General features: G+C 32.5%; 1 protein-coding gene across 1 annotated transcript in view; it reads left to right on the top strand.

Moving 5' to 3' along the window:
• The window catches only part of TECRL (trans-2,3-enoyl-CoA reductase like), a 90,610-nt gene that overhangs the window by 69,712 nt on the left and 1,205 nt on the right, over positions 1-19,693 (top strand). The window contains exons 8-11 of the mRNA XM_027089635.1: positions 110-153; positions 10,576-10,633; positions 18,724-18,809; positions 19,360-19,405. Coding sequence (XP_026945436.1) covers positions 110-153; positions 10,576-10,633; positions 18,724-18,809; positions 19,360-19,405 — 234 coding nt within the window. The remainder of the gene's footprint in view (positions 1-109; positions 154-10,575; positions 10,634-18,723; positions 18,810-19,359; positions 19,406-19,693) is intronic.

Here is a 19,693-nt window from a genome sequence, read left to right as displayed (position 1 = left end):
TACTGTTTATTAGAGGGTAGTGATATCCAATAAACCTTTCCTGAATTATATCTATAGTTTGCCAATCCAAAAAATGAGTGTTTACATAACATCTTCTTCTGCTTTCTAGCATTTGGAAACAGGCAAGTCACAGTATCTGCTATCAATTTTCTGGTATGTATTATTTATATAATTTGCTATTCATGCTCTAGTTGTGACATTATTAAGCATTCAAATAGATTGCATTTAAGGATTTGTCATGTAGAAAATATGATTTATTTTTATATTATATGCATAATGGCATTAAATTAAATAAATCAAATAACTTCCCATAATCAAGTCATTAGCTCTCTAAATCTTTTCATCAAAATGTTCTACTCATCTATAAAGGATGATTAGAATTATTTGAAATATAGTAAAATTTGGGGGAAAAATTAAACTCAGTAATTCTTCCAATTGTCTGCACATTTACCAACTTACAAACTGCTAAAAGCAGAAAGTTTTACAAGTCTACCTGATGATTATGCAGAAAACTCTGGCGTAATTATTAAGTAATTCTGAATGAAAACAAAGTCTACTTTTGTGAATGAAACAGGGCTCTATACTAATTGTCCTCAGTCCAGTTCTTTAGATCATTCTATTTAACTTCACATATGCATTGTCTGAATCTGATACAAATCAATCTGACTACAAAATATTCTTTATTATTTCTGAAATGCATTATTTTATTAGATATATATTTAGCTCCACATGCCATATAACTCCATGATTTCATTCTTTAGTCGTGTTTTCCCTCATTCTTGCCCTTGATAGATTAACTTTCATTATTCCTGTCCCTGATACATTAATAAACACCCATGACTCACGTACATGACAAGATCCTTTGTGAAGTTTGTATTGAACAACTTATACCCCACCATTTCATACAAGGAACAGATTATACACTACACTTTGTAAAAAGCTCTCATATGAACCTCTATGTGTATGTGTGTGTAAATACACATAGATATATATGTATATAGAATTAATAATTTAGTTAATAACATCCACTACTGTGTTGGCTCTGAGAGGGGCAGGTTATGCTTTTATCTTTTTAGCACCTAGTATTGTACAAGTGTACTCACCACTTGCTTGAATAAATTACAAATTATTTTATTTAGAATTTTAAAGCAAATAGTTTGTAAATATATCACTGCCTTTTACTTTTCCATGTGTGCATATTGTTTATAGTCAGCAATCTTGCAATTCATTTATTTTGATGCCTTCATTGTTAACCTATGTTGAACCAAGTCTAATGTTCTCTGTGTATTAACTACTCAGTAAATGTGAGCAAATGGAAGAATAAATTGATGAGTGAACAAAATAATAACCACACACTTGCTATTTATTCAGATATGTATTTAGATTAATATCTGATTGTTTTATTTTTCCTCCTTAAGATATCTCCTACTTTTTTTTGCAACTCATTTACTGTCATTTATTTCATTGTAAATATTTACACAGCTCCCATTTTATATAATATTTTTGATTTCTTCCCTTTTCTCAAATGTGATATGGTTATAAATCCATGGCTCTGGTGTGAAAGAAAAATTTTAACTTTTTAAAACACTATATGTCATAATAGTTATAATATTTTTCTTAAAAAGTGAAAAGATACATAATTGGAAATAATCAAAATTCTAATAGTTTGCTATGTACATTTTCCCCTAAAGATTTTTTAAAAATATGCCCTTTTTATTAATATACTAGTTCTTCCTTCTCATACATGCCTTTATTAGTCAGTGCTATTTTATACATTATCCACTGGAAAACATTTATTAAATAATAACAAGAAGAATTAGGCAAATAGGAAAACTTTATCACAGTTGCTGTCTTATAGGAGCCAAGGCACCAAACTACACAAATACCAATTAATAGTAGCATAGACTATGTCCAATACAGACGTACTAGGTAAATGTAAGAACTTTAATTCCACATTTCAAAGCAACATAAGTTCCACTGTGACTCTGTTAAAATTGTAAATTGTGGTGACAAATTTAAAAGGCCTTCTAGCATAACCCTCCCAGACTTCAGACAAGACTACAAAGCTACAGTAATCAAAACAGCATGGTACTGGCACAAAAATAGACATATAGATCAATGGAACAGAACAGAGAACCAAGAAATAAGCTCCCACACCTACAGTCAATTAATCTTCGACAAAGGAGGCAAGAATGTATAATAGACAAAAGAAAGTCTCTTTGGCAACTGGTGTTGAGAAAGCTAGACAGCGTCATGTAAATCATTGTAGTTAGAACACTCCCTCACACCACACACAAAAAATAAACTCAAAATGACTTTAAGACTTAAATATAAAACATGACACCATAAGACTCCTAGAAGAGAACATAGGCAAAAGATTCTCTGACATAATTCGTAGCAAAGTTTTCTTAGGTCAGTCTCCAAAGGCAGTATAAATAAAAGCAAGAATGAACAAATAGGACCTAATCAAACTTATAGGTTTTTGCACAGTGAAGGAAACTATAAACAAATGAAAAGACAACCTATGTACTGGGAGAAAATATTTGCAAACAATGCAACAGAAAAGGGCTTAATTTTCAAGATATACAAACAGCTCATACAACTCAATAACAACAACGACAACAAAATCAAAAAACAACCCAATCAAAAAATGGGCAGAAGACCTAAATAGACATTTCTCCAAAGAAGACATACGGATGGCCAAAAAACACATGAAAAGATGCTCAACATTGCTAATTATTAAAGAAACACAAATGAAAACTACAATTATGTATCACTTCACACCATTCAGAATGACAATCATTCAAAAATCTACAAATAACAAATGTTGGAGAGGGTGTGGAGAAAAGGGAATCCTCCTACACTGTTGGTAGGAATGTAAATTAGTGCAGCCACTAGGGAAAACAGTATGGAGGTTCCTTAAAAAACTAAAAATAGAGGTACCATATGATCCAACAATGCCACTCCTGGGCATGTATCTGGAGAAAACTCTAATTCGAAAAGATACATGCACCCAATGTTCAGAGTGGCACTATTTACAATAGCTAAGACATGGAAGCAACCTAAGTGTCTATTGACAGATGAATGGATAACAAAGATGTGGTATATAAAATGGAATATCACTCAGTCATTAAAAATAAAATAGTGCCATTTGCAGCAACATGGATGGACCTAGAGATTATCATACTAAGTGAAGTAAGTTAAACAGAGAAAGACAAATATCATATGATATCACTTTTATGTGGAATCTAAAATATGATACAAAACGGAAACAGACTCACAGACCTAGAAAACAAACTTATGGTTACAAAAGGGGAGAGTGGGGTGGGGGAAGGGATAAATTAGGAGCTTGGGATTGGCAGATGCAAGCTACTGTGTACAAAATAGATAAACTACAAGGCCCTAATGTATAGCATGGGGAAATATGTTCAATATCTTGTAATAAACTATAATGGAAAAGAATAAAAATAAGTAAATATAATTAAAAGGCCTGCTAATCCTGGAACTTCTTAATGTAGGCAAGACACATTGAACTTTTACTAATAAAATATGATAGTAAGATATACATTTTAGGAAATTGATTCTAATACAGAATATAACAACTAGTGAGTTTATTGAGCTTGTATATAATCACCTAGATTGAAGATTCCTACCATATTCTTATGAGCATAACACCCTATAGTTCAAGGTTAAATTTTTCAGTCATAATAACTGAAAACATATGTGTGAGTTTCAGGTTTATCACAAATACATATGTGCAAACAGTTTAGAAAAAATAAGCAAACTGTTTTTAAGTCTAATCTATTTTAAATTATTTTATATTAAAATTACCAGTATATAGTAGAATCAATTATATAGAAGAAACAAAGGGGAAATTCGTGGGTCAATCTTGTATAATATAAAATTCAACCAGAAAATGTGTATCCTATTTGCAAGTGCTAATGTTTTTGCTAATAAAATGTTATGTTTGCAAAACTTCATGTTCTTCATTTATTGATCTATACACTCTTTCAACACAGAAGAAGAAAAGTATTATTCATTAAAGTTGGTTTACCTTCTGTAGTTATGTAGAGCCAGATTACCACTTGGTAAGAAGATAATATGTTAGAACTGTGTTGAATATGATTACAGTTAATTCTTAATTATTAATGGATGAATCATCCCTTTTGCAGACTAACCATTAACAATTATAACTTTTTCTTCTACTCCCTCCATTTTCTTTCTACTAATATTCTGAGTTCCCTAATACACTAAACAAAATATGTCAAGCAAAACAAGACACTTCACAATGTGTACATAATATATTCCAAAATTAGGTAATGATTCTTTGTGGAAAATCTGATTTTGCTGAGTTTTGACATGTTTAAACTATGTCATGTTTAAACATGTTTAAACTATGTTCTAAGAAGTATTTTATCACCCCTCTTTTTGTATAAATTCTTTTTGACTTGCAACACAATTTACTTCCCTTGAATATATTCTGGTATCACAAAATCTACAAGGAAAAAATCAAATACGGAAAATCAATTATATGCAACTCTGTAAGCACTTTAGAATATCTCTCTACAAAACTTTTAGATGTAATTTTGATTTTTCTGCTGCAAATATTGTTGAGACACACTATAATCCAGGCTCTTCATATTTCTATGATTCCCCTAATTATCCTCTGAACCCAACTTCACCCACAAAACACCAAAATTACCATTGCAAAACAATATATATTTTACATAAATAATAATCTTGTTTCCTTTATCCATTCTTTCTTTCAACTTTATTTTTGCTCTCCAGAAGCAACTGATTGTCAATTCTTTGTACATTGAGTATTACATCAGAAAAGAATTTTTTTTCTTGCTTTTCTTACTCTCTTCAATAATGTACAAAATGGGAGGAATAGATAATAATGCATAAGACATGGTTTGAAAAGTGGTGACATTAATTTTTCTCTGTGGTTTTACCTCTGTGTCCTCATTCTCACAATTAGTTATTCTCTCATTTAGGTTGAGTTTGTTTTCTCATTATTAAAATGCAAATACTCTTAGAGAAATAATAAATTAGGCTCTTATCAAGAAGTCACACCTGCTCTTGTAGCATTTAGCTGAAAAGGACATTGTACATAGTACAATGATTTTGATTAGGAGAGAGGATTCTGGGAATGATATATCATAGCTTTTAATAAGGGTGGAGGAGAGTGGGTTCCTGCTGTGGAAACCACAGAAAGGCTAGTGAAGTGCTTGTGAGTATTTAGTATTTGTGGATGAGATGAATGAGGGGAAAAAAAGATGTACCACAGTTAAATATTTTCAGCAATTTGCTCAGATTTGGTCATGACAATTTTTTTCTGATCCTCTGCCAACTCTTGAGAGATACGAATAAAATGATTTACATTCACTCCTTACTGCAGACTTAAAATCTAGGACTCTGTTTTCTCATCATTTTCACTTCTTCTCAAAGCCCCTGAAATATCTGACATAAATAATAACATAAATAGGAATCAACATTTATACCTAAATTTGAGCTCATTTCTTCTTAAATAACTTATTTAGAAAACTAGTTTTAAGAAATTAATGATATAAAATTAATACATATTATATTTTGCTATTTCATTATAATTTGTTATAATTGTTGTTTTTCAGCTAAAACTGACTTACTCCTAATAACAGTAGTGATTTAAAATAAAATCAGCAGTTACTATAACCATAAAAATTATCATCTTGATATATAATTATCAAAATATATAATTATAAATTATATATAAATATATAATATCAAAGCTAATGTAAAAGAATCCCCAAAATAATGACAAGTGTTTTAACAATAATTAACTACATAGTATATATTTATTTAAAAAAATAACATTTATTTAAAAAATTCTACTCTATTGTGCTATTCTTATACTATATTGTTATGCTATATGTGCACACTCTTTTGTTATACAATATTTCATGAAAGCTCTATGGATTAAAACAATTCAGATATCCCCAAAATTGTGGTAATGAGATGGATCAGAGAAATAAAATATTTTTAAACATTAAATCAATTCCAAAATCAGACTTCGGGTTACAATTTATGAGTGAAAATATCCTCTCCTATAGCAAAGTTTAGGCAATAAACTATTAGTCTCATGCAAAAAATAAATTACTAAAAGAACTAGTAAAATTTATCATTCATATCATACAATAATATAAATATGATGTCTGAAATTTTTTTTAAAATCTTTCAGTTTTTCATTTTCAAAAGTATATTGGTTAAAGCAAAGAAAATACGATGGAGCAAAGACAGTCATAAGTGGTGCTGAAATGACTAGACATTCACATGCCAAAAAAAAAAAAAATCTAGGCCTAGAACTTATACTCAACACAAAAATTGACTCAAAATGAATCACAGACCTAAATGTGAAACACAAAACTATAACATCCTTAGAAGATAACATAGGAGAAAACCTAGATGACTTTAGGTATAGCAATGACTTTTTAGATACAACACCAAAACACAATCCATGAAAGCAATAAGTGGTAAGCTAATTTATTAAAATGTAACACTGCTATGCAAAGACAATGTCAAGAGAATGAGAAGACAAGCATAGACTGCGAAAATAATTTGCAAATGACACATCTGATGAAATACTGTTATCCAAAATATAAAAAAAAAAACTCTTAAAACTCAACAGTAAGACAAACAACTTGATTAAAAGATTGACCAAGACCTTAACCAATATTTCACAAAAGAAGATATACAGATGGCAAATAAGCATATGAAAAGATGCTCCACATCATCTGTCATCAGGGAAATGCAAATTAAGACAAGATGATACCACTATACACCTATAGAATAGCCAAAATCCAAAACACTGATAACACCAAATGCTGGTGAGGATGTGGAACAATGAGAACTATCATTCACCGCTGATGAAAATGGCACTGCCATTTTAAAAAGACTGACATTTCTTACAAAACTAAACTTACTCTTATCATGTGATCCAACAATCATGCTCCTTAGTATTACCCAGAGGAGTTGAAAACATATGTCTATACAAAGCCTTGCACAGGGATGTTTACAGCAGCTTTATTCGTAATTGGAAAAATTTGGAAGCAGTAAAGATATCCTTCAGTAGGTGAATGGATAAATTGTGGTATATCCAGACAATGGGATAGTATTCAGTGTTTAAAAAAAAAAAAAAAGAGCTATCAATCCATGAAAAAAATATGGAGGAACCTTAAATGTATATTTAAACCAATCTAAAAAGCTTATATACTGTATGATTCCAACTCTATGATATTCTGGAATAGCCAAAGCTCTGGTGACAGTAAAAAAAAAAGTCAGTGGTTTCCAGAAGTTGGGGGAGAAGAATGAACAGGAGGAGTACAGAGGATTTTTAGGGCAGTGACAATACTCTGTATGATACCATAATGATAGATAAATGTCACACATTTGTCCAAACATAGAATGTATAACACCAAGCAAACTGTAATGTAAACTGTGCACATCGGTTGATAATGATGTGTCAATGTAGGTTCATCAAATGTAACAAATGTACCAGTCTGATGGTGGGTGTTGATAATGAAGGAGGTTATGCATGTATTGGCAGGGAGTCTGTAAATCTCTGTAACTTCTCCTCAATTTTGCTGTGTACTTCACACTGCTCTAAAAAAATTGTCTTAATGAAAAAAAATCATAGGTTGGTATTCATATACTTTCTGTTAAACCAATAATTAATATATTGAATATATTTCTTCTGAAACACATGTATATTATCCTTTTTAAAAAATGGAATAAACAAATGGAATCACATATAAGTGGGTTTCATAATTAAAGAGTAGAGATTAGGAATTAGAATAAAGTTCTATAATTTTATGATCATAGTAATATAAATTATCATAAGTTATGACTTAATGAATGCTGAGACAGTATATTGGCTTATAGTATCAAACAGTATTTCAGTGTATGTGATATACCTTATCCCTTAAAGTAGAAACTAACTCTCCAAAAAGAAAAAAAAAGAGAAACTAACTTCCCAAGATCAGAGGAGTTGATATATTTTACAGGTGAAACTTTTTGTAATTATATATTTAGCCTAGATTTTCCTTATTTTTGAAATGTTTATTAAGGTAAAATAAATATAACAAAATTATAATTATTGTTATTATCATTATTATAGAGAAAAAATAGCCGAAACTCAAGCTTAAGAGTGTTAGAAATATTTTAGCAGATTCTGTTTCATATAAATTAGTAAAATGATTATCACATTGCTTAAATGATAAAGTTATAAGATATTAGAACTGCCAATAATTAATAATAATGCATATAAAAATGTAGGGATAACATATGCAGAAAAAAGATAGATTATGGTCATCCTCTAAAAATATTATGAGATCACAGAATAAAGGTTACTTGTTTTTGCTGTGGAAACTAAAAGTATTTTAGTTTGATAATATGACAGCCTGACTACTTGATTAACGGCTACAAATTCTATATTAGGGCATTTGTCTGCTGTTGTTTGTTTTTCTAAGACACATCACTTTCACTATTTAAAGCAGAGAATGCTTAACATGATGAAACTTGTTAGGAAGAGCAAGATATACATCTCCCTTCAAGTTGGTCTCCCTGGAACTTTTGTTTTGGTCATTGGCCACTGGCATCTTTGCTACAATGCCAACATGCTATGACTGAGTCACAATACAACCATCTCCCCTTATCTGTGGGGGATACATTCCAAGGCTCTCACTGAATGTCTGAAACCTCATATAGTACTGAACCCTATATATATCATGTATTTTTTCTTAACATACATAACTATGGCTAAGTTTAATTTATAAATTAAGCACAGCAAGAGAATGTCAGAACAGATTAGAATGGCCTGAGATTTCATCATGCTGCTCAGGATGGAGGGCAATTTAAAACATACAAATTAATATCTGTAATTTTCCATTTAATATTTTTGGACCTCAATTGACTGTGGGTAACTGAAACCACAGAAAGTGAAACTGCAGATAAGGGGGAGGGGCTACTGTGCCTAGTATTAAACAATAAGAATCTTACTGCTGAAATTTTATATATTCTGATACAATCATGTCTTTCAACCCGAAAACAGTAGAACTTAATCAGGAATATTTTCAGAAAAATCTGTGGAGTACAATGTGATGCATGATATGTCACTTCTAATATATTAACCAAAGTGCTTTGTGGTTTATTAAAATTTAACATTCCCCACATTGTACATTGTTAAATGTTTAGGCGTACTGATTAAAAATAAAATTGTAATCTCAACGAACTGAGAGTACAAAGGGTGCTGAAAGAAGTAAAAATGCTTTCATTACATTCTGAATCAAAACATTTTTTAAATGATTTTTTCCATGTAAAAACTGTGATTTTTTTCAATTCTGTTAGCTGGAAATTTCATATTTCTTATTTATTCACCTAATGATAACTCTGAAGAAGAGAGTGGACTATTGAATCATTTTTCAAATGAATGCTACTGTGAAGCAACAAGTAGTCAATAAAGTTTTTATAAAATCAAGCACAAATGAATATTTTAAAATTTACTTTAAGCCACCCATATGCATCCAGGTACAAGTCTATTTGAATTTTTATCATTTACCATTCTAATGTTCTTTCTCACTTAAAACATTTTACCTAGTGGCTCTTTTACTTTTAATTGTGGTAAAAATAAAAATATCATAACGTTTACTATCTTAACCATTTTTAGTGTACAGTTCAGTAGTGTTATGTATATTCATACTGTTGTGCGATAGCAATTTTAAAATCTAGCCCATCTTGTTCTTCACAACTAAAGCAATTTTGGTAATATCTGTGGGTTGCTTATATTTTGGATAGCATAACCTGCTATTAATAACGTAGTATTTATATATTGAATACATACTTTGCATTGAATCAGGTAAGGTGTATATGACAGACAAAGGAAACAGTCCTATCTTCAGAGGCTACATGTTGCAAATTCAAACAGTATTAGCCCAGGAGATATTGTTAACCCTGAAGCTTCTTAGAGGGTCATAGTTGTCTACTAAACAGGGACAACTAGTGGAGTGTACATGATTAAGGGGTCAGGTGACAGACAAGCAACAAGTGACTTTGTGGGGCAGTACTGCTTACAATACATTTTCTAAACTGAGCTGAAACCAACCAGGAACCATACTACTACCCTTGCAGTGGAAGGGTTGCTACTGTGTTAGTAAACCTGGAATATATAAACCTATGCCAAATATATCTTTCAGTGATACGGCTTGTCTCTTCATGCTGTGAAAATTTACCTATTGTATCAAATACAAAGCAGATAATCAACAGGACCAGATTAACAAGGCAATTTGAACATAACTATCAAAAGGGATCAAGAATACCTTCAAAATCTCTACCTCAATGTAACTCATTCCTTTGATTCTACATATGTCCACAGCAGCTTCTTTCATTGTTAAAATACAAAATTTCTTCTTCTTACAGTTAGAGTAATAGTATATTTTTGGATCTTTAGAATCAATATGTTACATGGATATTTGTATATCTAAAAATGTATTTTTAAAAAAGACAAGTATATCACACTGAAAAGGTTGAAATGTTTTGCAGATTTGTGAAGCTGGAAATCATTTCATCAATGTAGTGTTGGCTCATCCCAATCACACAGGTTAGTCACTTTTTTTAATCTCCTCTAGAGTGAATTATGCTAATTGTTATTTTTTAAAGCAATAGTTGGAAACATTTAAGATTAGTATTCCCCAATTACTGCTCTTTTATGCCTAAGTTTTCAAAATATTTGAACTATATTATATTCCCTAATTATGGTTTCTCTAAAGTGAAGTGTGCATGTACAAACACAAACACACACACACACACACAATCTCTCTGTCTCTCTCATTTAAATATATGAAGAAACAAACATGATTAAGAAGTAAAGAAGTATGAAATTCTTTGATGAATATCCACATTTCTTAGGTTAACTTTCAATTCTTAATCTAATTTGCACAGTATGTTACAATCCCACTGTATTTCAAATGACTTCTTAAACTTTTTCTAATAAAAGTGAATTTTCTCTGACAAATTCAACGGCAGTGAAATAGCAATGTTTGGGAGAACATTTTGAATTTACTGGTTTGCCAAAAGATTTGAAAAAATTTACACTGTCTATATAATTTAAAGATATTTTTGGTAAATCAATACTCTCATTCAGGTTAAATTATAGGTAGGGATTCGCAATGGCTTACTGTACATTGTACATAATTTAACTGTAATTTCCAATAGCAGTGGTCAACATTTGGATTTCATGTTTTTATCAATCTAGTTGCAAATATAAAGTTGTGTCTGTCTCTTCAAGTTTGTTTTAACTTGAATCTACCTGAATTTCTTAACATTTTCTTGTCTTGAACAGTTCTGGCAGGCTGGGGAAATATATGAAATACTTTCCAGAATATTTTTTTCTATAATACATAAAATTACAAAAGAAATTTATTATATTAGAATATTTGTGAACACATAAAAGCTGTAATATTATATATAACATAAATGTTTTGATTCCTACATTACATAACACTTTGATCAGTACCATATTGATAATCATAAATTATATATATGGAAATCTAAAACAACTGTAATATTATTTGAAAATATCTCTGCCTGAAAAAAATTAACAGAATAATGCAAATAGTATTGTGTTTTGTTGTCTGCATTTGTATTGAAGTAAATCTTGCATTTTATTTAGAGGTTAAATGCCATTTTTATCTAATCCAAATTCATAGATCTACTGATTTCTCTTTGGAAGTATGTGAAGCCCAGATGAAAAACTTCTGATAGTCTGATTTTTTTAAGTATAGAAGCAGAACACAACACAATTTTACAAAAATGCTAACATTGCCAAAGTTATGAATATCACAACTTTTAGTCTTGACCCTGACTCTCTAACTGTGACTTTGCTCAAGTTTCTTCATCTATCTGGTATATGCAGTCATTACTTGAAAATGAAAATTTTAAATCATCATGTTTTCAAAGTCAAACTTTGGAAATGTTTATGTGAGAAAGACTTTTCTATGTGTGTGTGTATGCTTTTACTCCACCCTTTACCTTGCTTTGTATGTTGCTCTTGCCAAGTCAGAAGCCAATCTAATCTTCCCTCCTTGATTAATTGGTTTGGTCTTTTGCCTCTAGACTCAAGATACTTTTTCTTTATCACTGAAGTCTATTAATTTTGTACAGAGTTTTGCAGGATGTGTCTTAGATTTGATAATTCCAGATCAATTTTCCCAGAGACATGATGTAATCTTCTAGTAGGTTGACTCATGTCTTTGTTTTAATTCTAGAAAGTTTTCTTGTATTATAGTTGAAAATTTGGTTTGTTACATTGTGGACTGTGTGGAGAGGGTGGGGTTACATTACACGCATGTTACATCTGCCTCTATTTTATATATCTATCACTTTCTGTTTTTAACTTTTTAGATTTTTTTTCACTGTTTTTGTTCATCTACTTAATATCCCCTATTCTACTGAACATTCTACCCTTAGGCAAACTGAAAATATGTACCATATTAGTAATGTGATTTTTTCCTACAATTTAATTCTTGAGAAGAATCAACTATTTTTTTGTTCCTGTTTTGTCCATACCTGTTTTGAGTTCTGGGATTTCTTAACAGTTATATTCTTTGTTATCTGCAAATGCTTCTATGCATTAAATTTTTTCTCTGTTTTAATTTTTGGGGGAGTTATTTTTATCAGTTGGAAAAAGTTCTGGCTTTTGTTTTTATTCATATAAAAGCCTTATGTGAATACTGATCAACTTATATTCATTTTAAGAGTGTAGATTGTCCCTGAAGAGAAATAACAAGTGTTTTTACAGATGGGGTGATTGAAGTGAAGTCTATAAAGAATAAAGTGTGCTCTGGAGGGGATGGGGTGTTTCATTGTGTCTTTTGATCCTCTATACACTCCTTTGTTTTCTAAATTCCTTAATTCCCAGAAATACTACCTTCTTTCCCTTCCCCTCTAAGCCTTCAAAGTATTTTCTCCTTTCTTAGAAGCAGTGCCTTCTAATATGAAAACCTCTGGACTCACTACTCTCAAATCATTTCATTTCAGTTCTCTGTATCCAGTGTCCTGATAACCTCAGGTCTCAGACTTTTTCTCAGAGTAAACCCTCTTCTTCTGATCATGAATTCTTGATATCTGCATACACAGTGCACTCTTTTTCCTTACATAAAATCCTTATCCAACTCTCAGTTCCTGTGTCACCTCTAAATGAGTCTCTGTTGCTCTTGGATTTTTATTTCCCCACTTACATATTAATTCAAGTTTGTAGTAATATCTGTACCTTAGATATGCTTTAGGCATGAATTATGGATTGGGGGACCATTTTATATTGATTGTTTAAGCAAGATGTCACAAAATGTGTTCCCCAGAAAACACAATTTGATATAGAACACATTTTTAAAATGCTTATTACAAAGTACTGAAAAAAAGGGAAGAATTGTGCCTAGTAGGAAACTGAGTTGTGATGTCTGAAGGATGGCCTCAGTCATTTCTCTAGGGTTATCTGAAACTAGGAGAATACTTCTGAGTTACCCTAAGTTGGAATGACTAGAGAAAAGGTAGGTTGGATTTGGGGCTCCCTGGAAATGGGGAAATTATCTAGGATAAGGCAGTTCTCTTTTGTCAAGGCCATCCTTTCAGAGGGTGTAATAGGTGAAAGCTTTCTGCTACCAGAAGAAATTTGAAAGAGACATATTTGTGGGAAATTACACAGCCTTCACTGCTGCACATGGCCTTGGTCTAACAACTGATTTGTACCATCTTCCTCCTCCACAAACTTCTAGATTCCCTTCACCCTCAACTGACACATTTAACAACTCAGGGATTATCTGTGGTATGACATGGACCCTCACTTGAGGGTCCTTATCAGGACATGGACATGGCCCCTGTCCATGGGTCAAGGGAATACCAGAGATGTCCAAATACTAGAGGCAAAATATACTCTTCTTACCCCACTGTATAACAGCAGGTTTACCTCCTTTTCATGATAGGATCAATTACTCTGCCAAGAGTAGTGATTCATTCCCCACAACACTGGGGTCTTCAGGTTTTAAGATCCTTGTTTCCAAGTGGAGAATTTTCTCTCATGGAACATGGGTTGATTCCTATTCAATTATAAACCTTATCTTATAGATTTAAAGGTTTACTTTGACCCTAAGTCAGCATTTCAACTGTGCCTTCAACAGATTAGCAAATTAATCCATCAGGTTGGCAACTTTTTTTTTTTTTGGCGGTACGCGGGCCTCTCGCTGTTGTGGCCTCTCCCATTGCGGAGCACAGGCTCCGGACGCGCAGGCTCAGCGGCCATGGCTCACGGGCCCAGCCACTCCGTGGCATGTGGGATCTTCCCGGACCGGGGCACGAACCCGTGTCCCCTGCATCGGCAGGCAGACTCCCAACCACTGCGCCACCAGGGAAGAGGTTGGCAACTTTTTGATGATGCTGTATTTGATATGAGAAATTGTTCCTTTGGTTATGGGCCCACTTCTGTACTTCCTTTTTGAAAAATGGATTTCTTAAAGTAACAGTGTATTGTGGATGGACCTAGAGTCTGTCATACAGAGTGAAGTAAGTCAGAAAGAGAAAAACAAATACCATATGCTAACACATATATATGGAATCTTAAAAAAAAATGGTTATGAAGAACCTAGGGACAGGACAGGAATAAAAACTCAGACATAATGAATGGGCTTGAGGACACAGGGAGGGGGAAGTGTAAACTGGGACGAAGTGAGAAAGTGGCATGGACATATATATACTACCAAATGTAAAATAGATAGCTAGTGGGAAGCAGCGCATAGCACAGGGAGATCAGCTTGGTGCTTTGTGACCACCTAGAGGGGTGGGATAGGGAGGGTGGGAGGGAGATGCAAGAGGGAGGGAATATGGGGATATATGTATATGTATAGCTGATTCACTTTGTTATAAAGCAGAAACTAACACACCATTGTAAAGCAATTATACTCCAATAAAGATGTTAAAACAAACAAACAAACAAATAGTGTATTGTGGAAGAGATGTGTTAATTGATCAAATACTGTGTAAATCCTCAGATAATAGGACTGACTCAGGACCTAAAGGAAGGAAAGGGAAATCCATTCACAGAGTATGTGTCATTTCCTGCAAATATGAATTGCTGCCTCTTTAAAAATAGAAGGTGTTCAACAAATCACCTTGCCATCAGGTTACTAGATCATATCTGTGCAGAATGGTGCCTTGTTACAGTCTAACTGGTGTTCTTTATTGGTGACAGTTTAGACACTTGGTAGCGGCAGTAGTTATATCTGCCCTGGTAAGTGGGAGCTCATGCTATTGAGGCCAAGTAAAGCTTCCATCCCTGCCACCATACTCCATTCATGCACCCATACTAGCAATAAGTAATCCATTACAGAAACAGGCTGACAGTGACTGGCTAAGTCAAATTTTCTACCTGTTTGTCTCTTCCATCATTGATGCTCCCTTTGGGGCATTAACATGTGGTACACATATCTTCATATTTCATGGCCACTCATATTCATGGGCAGTCTTGCAATCCTTACTAGTTTGTCCATTTGACACTGCCTGTTATTTTATGTATAATGTAGATTGGATATATTTTGTTCAACTACAGAGACTCTGCCCACTGGGAGAATTTACCCCTCACTACTGTCTTTTAGGGTGTGACCCCTAAATGTGACTCTATTGTAGCTGCTGTGCATTTTGGCTTCCTCCCACATGCCAGCCAACTCATCCCTGAACTAAGCTCAAGGTCTTCCTCCTTTTCAGCTGGCCTGAAGGGATACCTAAGGTTTTCATGCATGTGAGTTAGGAGACATTTTGGCTCAACAGTGGTGTGTGACATGTCTGGATGCCTGGTAATGCAGCTTGTTTGTATCCTATTGCCTATTTTCAGTTTCATTCTGAATATATCACTTCTATCTTAAAATGAATTATTACTAGTCTTACCTAACCTTATGACTTGGTACATCTAACAGAACTCAGCTTATAGTGCTCAGTTAGGACCACATGGTCACTTGGTGTCCCTAGAGTAGAGTCTTAATTATACCAGGATTCAATAGCATTCCAGGACTATCTTGTCAAAGAGATATAATTCTGTGCTACAAAGCCATGGCCTGCTCTAGAATACCAAGGTTCAGGATTGTGATTATTCCATTGGGGCTAACCATAAGTTCCACATATTAAGTTTTTCCACCACTGATAAATTTAATATGTAGAGTCTACCTGATTATAAGTCCAAGTGCAGGAGTGCTTGCAGTAAAACTTGAACCTGCTGCAATTTTCTGCCTTGTGCCCTACTAAACTTTCACAGCTTTTTGTACTCCATGGTGTGCAGTTCAGAGGAGGTTTCCCTGGTGTATAATATACCTGCCAAACTAGAAGAGGCCTACAAGGCATTTTGCTTCCTTCTTAATGATATGGGTTTCAATTTGCCACACATTTTCTCTGTTTTGGAAAGGTTGCCCCACAATCATTTGGCCCCTAAATCTTTGTAGTGTTTATTAGCAACCCCCCTTCTGTGGACCACACATGTCTTAGTAAGGCCACCAGCATACTAAACACTTCTTACTCATTCAGTATGAATAGCATAATGTTATTGATCTAGTGATTTTCAGTGAGATGCCCAACCAACCTGGGTCTTCTTGAGCTATTTTTTAGCAAAGGGTGTGAGTATTAAACAGTTAAAGAAAAAACAAAACAAAACAAAAAAAAAAAAACAACTGAAACTCTATGCTATTGCCCATGTTAAAGAAAAGTAAACAATTCTGGCCTTCCTTTCTACTAGAGATGGAAAATACATTTGTCAATTCAGTGGCTATATCCATAGACCCAAGTTTGGGTTAATCTGCTTTAGTAAAGATATCATATCTGGTAATAAATTGCAATGGTGGATAATGTGTGATCAAGTTTGCAGTACTCCACTGTCACCCTCCTAAATACATCTGGCTTCTGCAGGACCTAAAGAAGTGAATTAAATGGAGATATAATGGAGAATATCATACAAACATACTTTAGATCTTAAATGTAGCATTAATCTCTCATTGGGATGCAGACTGTTTATATTTACAAAAGAATGAGTGCAATTTCAGAGGCTTCCACTTGGATTTCCCCACTAGCTCTTGCCCCAAAGGCCAGTAAATCAATGCACAATGGGATTATGCAAACTACAAAGTATGTATATTCCAATTATTCATTCAGTGTCTGGGGAAATAACCCCTATGAAGCAGTGGACTAACTGTGTTTAGCAGTCCTTAAAATGTAGGGATAGTCTACTCTCACTAGTATACAGTTCCCCAGACAGATGACCGTAGATAGTTTAGTGAAGTTATTTTAATGAATGATTGTGAGAATCCTTATATGTATACAGTTGTTTCCATGTTGCAGTCTTTCTCCCTGGGGTCCCAGACTGTTCTTCCATCAATGAGTTTAACTAGTTTAAGTCCAAAAACTGGGAAAGAAAACTAGGTTTTTCTGTGTCACAAGACACATTGGTTATTTAATCTGCAAACCACATCTGGAAGAAATGTGTGTTTGTGGATCCTGATCATTCCACTACCTCCAGGAATTGAACAGTCATAAACTGGCTTTAACCCAAATTACCTTGTGTGCACATTCTGCACCTGAAAGTCACTTACTATAACGTGGGTAGGTTCCTCAATTATCTTTCTTTTGATGAATATATGGAGGCTACACAAAGATGTTTACATAAATGTTACCAAGAGAATCTGTACTATTAAATGGCGTACATATTTATCCTTATCTTGAAATGAGCAATGCATGAAATCTGCACATTGCCTAATATATTTTTCACTGTGATAGTTCAACAATAGTTACAATTTTGAAAACAACATACTGACATTTCATTATGACTTTAGAATTACAACTAAAAGAGATTAGTTGATGTGTTATCTGATTAAATCTTGCTATGGAGAATAAACAGTAATTTTATAATTCATATTTACTTTTACAAAATGTCATAGCTCAAAGTTCAACTTGAAATCATTATAAATTTGTTATCCAAAATATTTCTCAAAAAAATTTGAAAGGCAAAAAGTAGCTAACAAAAATCAAGTGACAATATGCTAAGTATAATGAGAGTTGTAAATAACAATCCTGATTACTGAGCAGAAATAATTTATATGGTATTTCTGAATATTAACTATACTGATATTCACTGTAATCCTCCTATGAGCGATTTTCATACTTTTCTGATATAAATGACATAATTATGAACTTCTCTTTGGATTTTCAGTAATTTAATAGAAAGAGGTTTGAGGTATTTAATATTCTCAACCAAAAATATATTCTTTGACACTAAAAGGAGAATAGGAAGAGGCATGCAATTGTGAAAACACATTTATGAATCTCAGTATGCAATACTGCTGCTCTACTTTGATAAAGTAATATCTATATATTGTTTGATTTTAAAACTTAAACAATTGATTATTATGGTGGTATTCTGTAATTTTACAGCAACATAGCTGTAGACATGGTGAGAAAATGATGGGGATTCTATTTCAGTCAAAAGTTATAACATTTGAAACTGGGTCTCTTCTGAGTAATTTGTGAAATAGGTTTCTGTAAATATGTGATGACATTTCATGTGGTATACAGTTGTTCTAGGGAATTTAGAATTATACAATAAATATGTGATCAAATTTGCAATATGTAACATCATTGACATTTTACTCTACTTTTTAAAAGGAAATAATGCCTGTTTTCCAAGTCCAAATTATAACCCCTTTACGTGGATGTTTTTCCTGGTTTCATGTCCTAACTACACCTATGAGGTATGCTAGCTATGTATGCAAGTAACTGAACTTTATCTGATAATATACTAAATACATGTGTTTATGTACTTACATGTATTATAGATTAATATATATATATGATAATATGTGTATATGTTTTGTCTGTAGATATAGGTATAGCCAAAGATATAGATGATTATATAGATTTCAATTTAAGTTATAGGCATAGGAAACTGGAATAGTTCAACCACAATTTTCCCTGCAGAATATAGAATATATGTGCATATATTTATCTAGATTTAAAGAAAATTTTATAATCATCATATAAAATGTCTTGAGAAGCTTCAGGATTTTATTTTTTATCAAAAATTTTGGAATAATGTCTCATTTTCTTATGAATATGATACTGTTTTATGGGATTGTTTAATAACTTTATTATACTTAACAACAAAATTATTGTCTTTAGGAAATTTATTTCTACTTAGAATTTTCCTACTGTTTAGTTTTTAAATTACCTATTTAATTTCACAAGTGAACAAATTTCTAGACTGACTATCAATATTTGTTAATTTATGTTTTAATCTAACAGATTGGATCATGGATTAGTTTCACAGTCATGACGCAAACATTGCCAGGTGAGATCTGTGTTTACTGACATTTAATTGAAGTAGATACACCTTTAGGAGAAGTGATTTCTGAGAACAGATTGTATGGTACTAAAATTAGGCATGTTTGTAAAGGGATTTTTTGCCTTTATTTTTAGTTTGGATTTTTTTAGCAGTATTAAAATATATTGGAACATTATTTACTATGCATCTCTATATAATTGTGGCTTAATCCAAGCTAGAAAATGTAGTCCAAATATATTTATTAAGCAACAAGCTTTTGTTAAAAAGGAGTGGTAATAATAATACACTTCATTT

This window comes from Aethalodelphis obliquidens, unplaced genomic scaffold, assembly GCF_003676395.1.
Source record: "Aethalodelphis obliquidens isolate GAN/ISIS:26980383/991018 unplaced genomic scaffold, ASM367639v1 scaffold67, whole genome shotgun sequence".
NCBI classification, from domain to species: Eukaryota; Metazoa; Chordata; class Mammalia; order Artiodactyla; family Delphinidae; genus Aethalodelphis; species Aethalodelphis obliquidens.
This window is presented reverse-complemented; position numbering and strand designations above follow the sequence as displayed.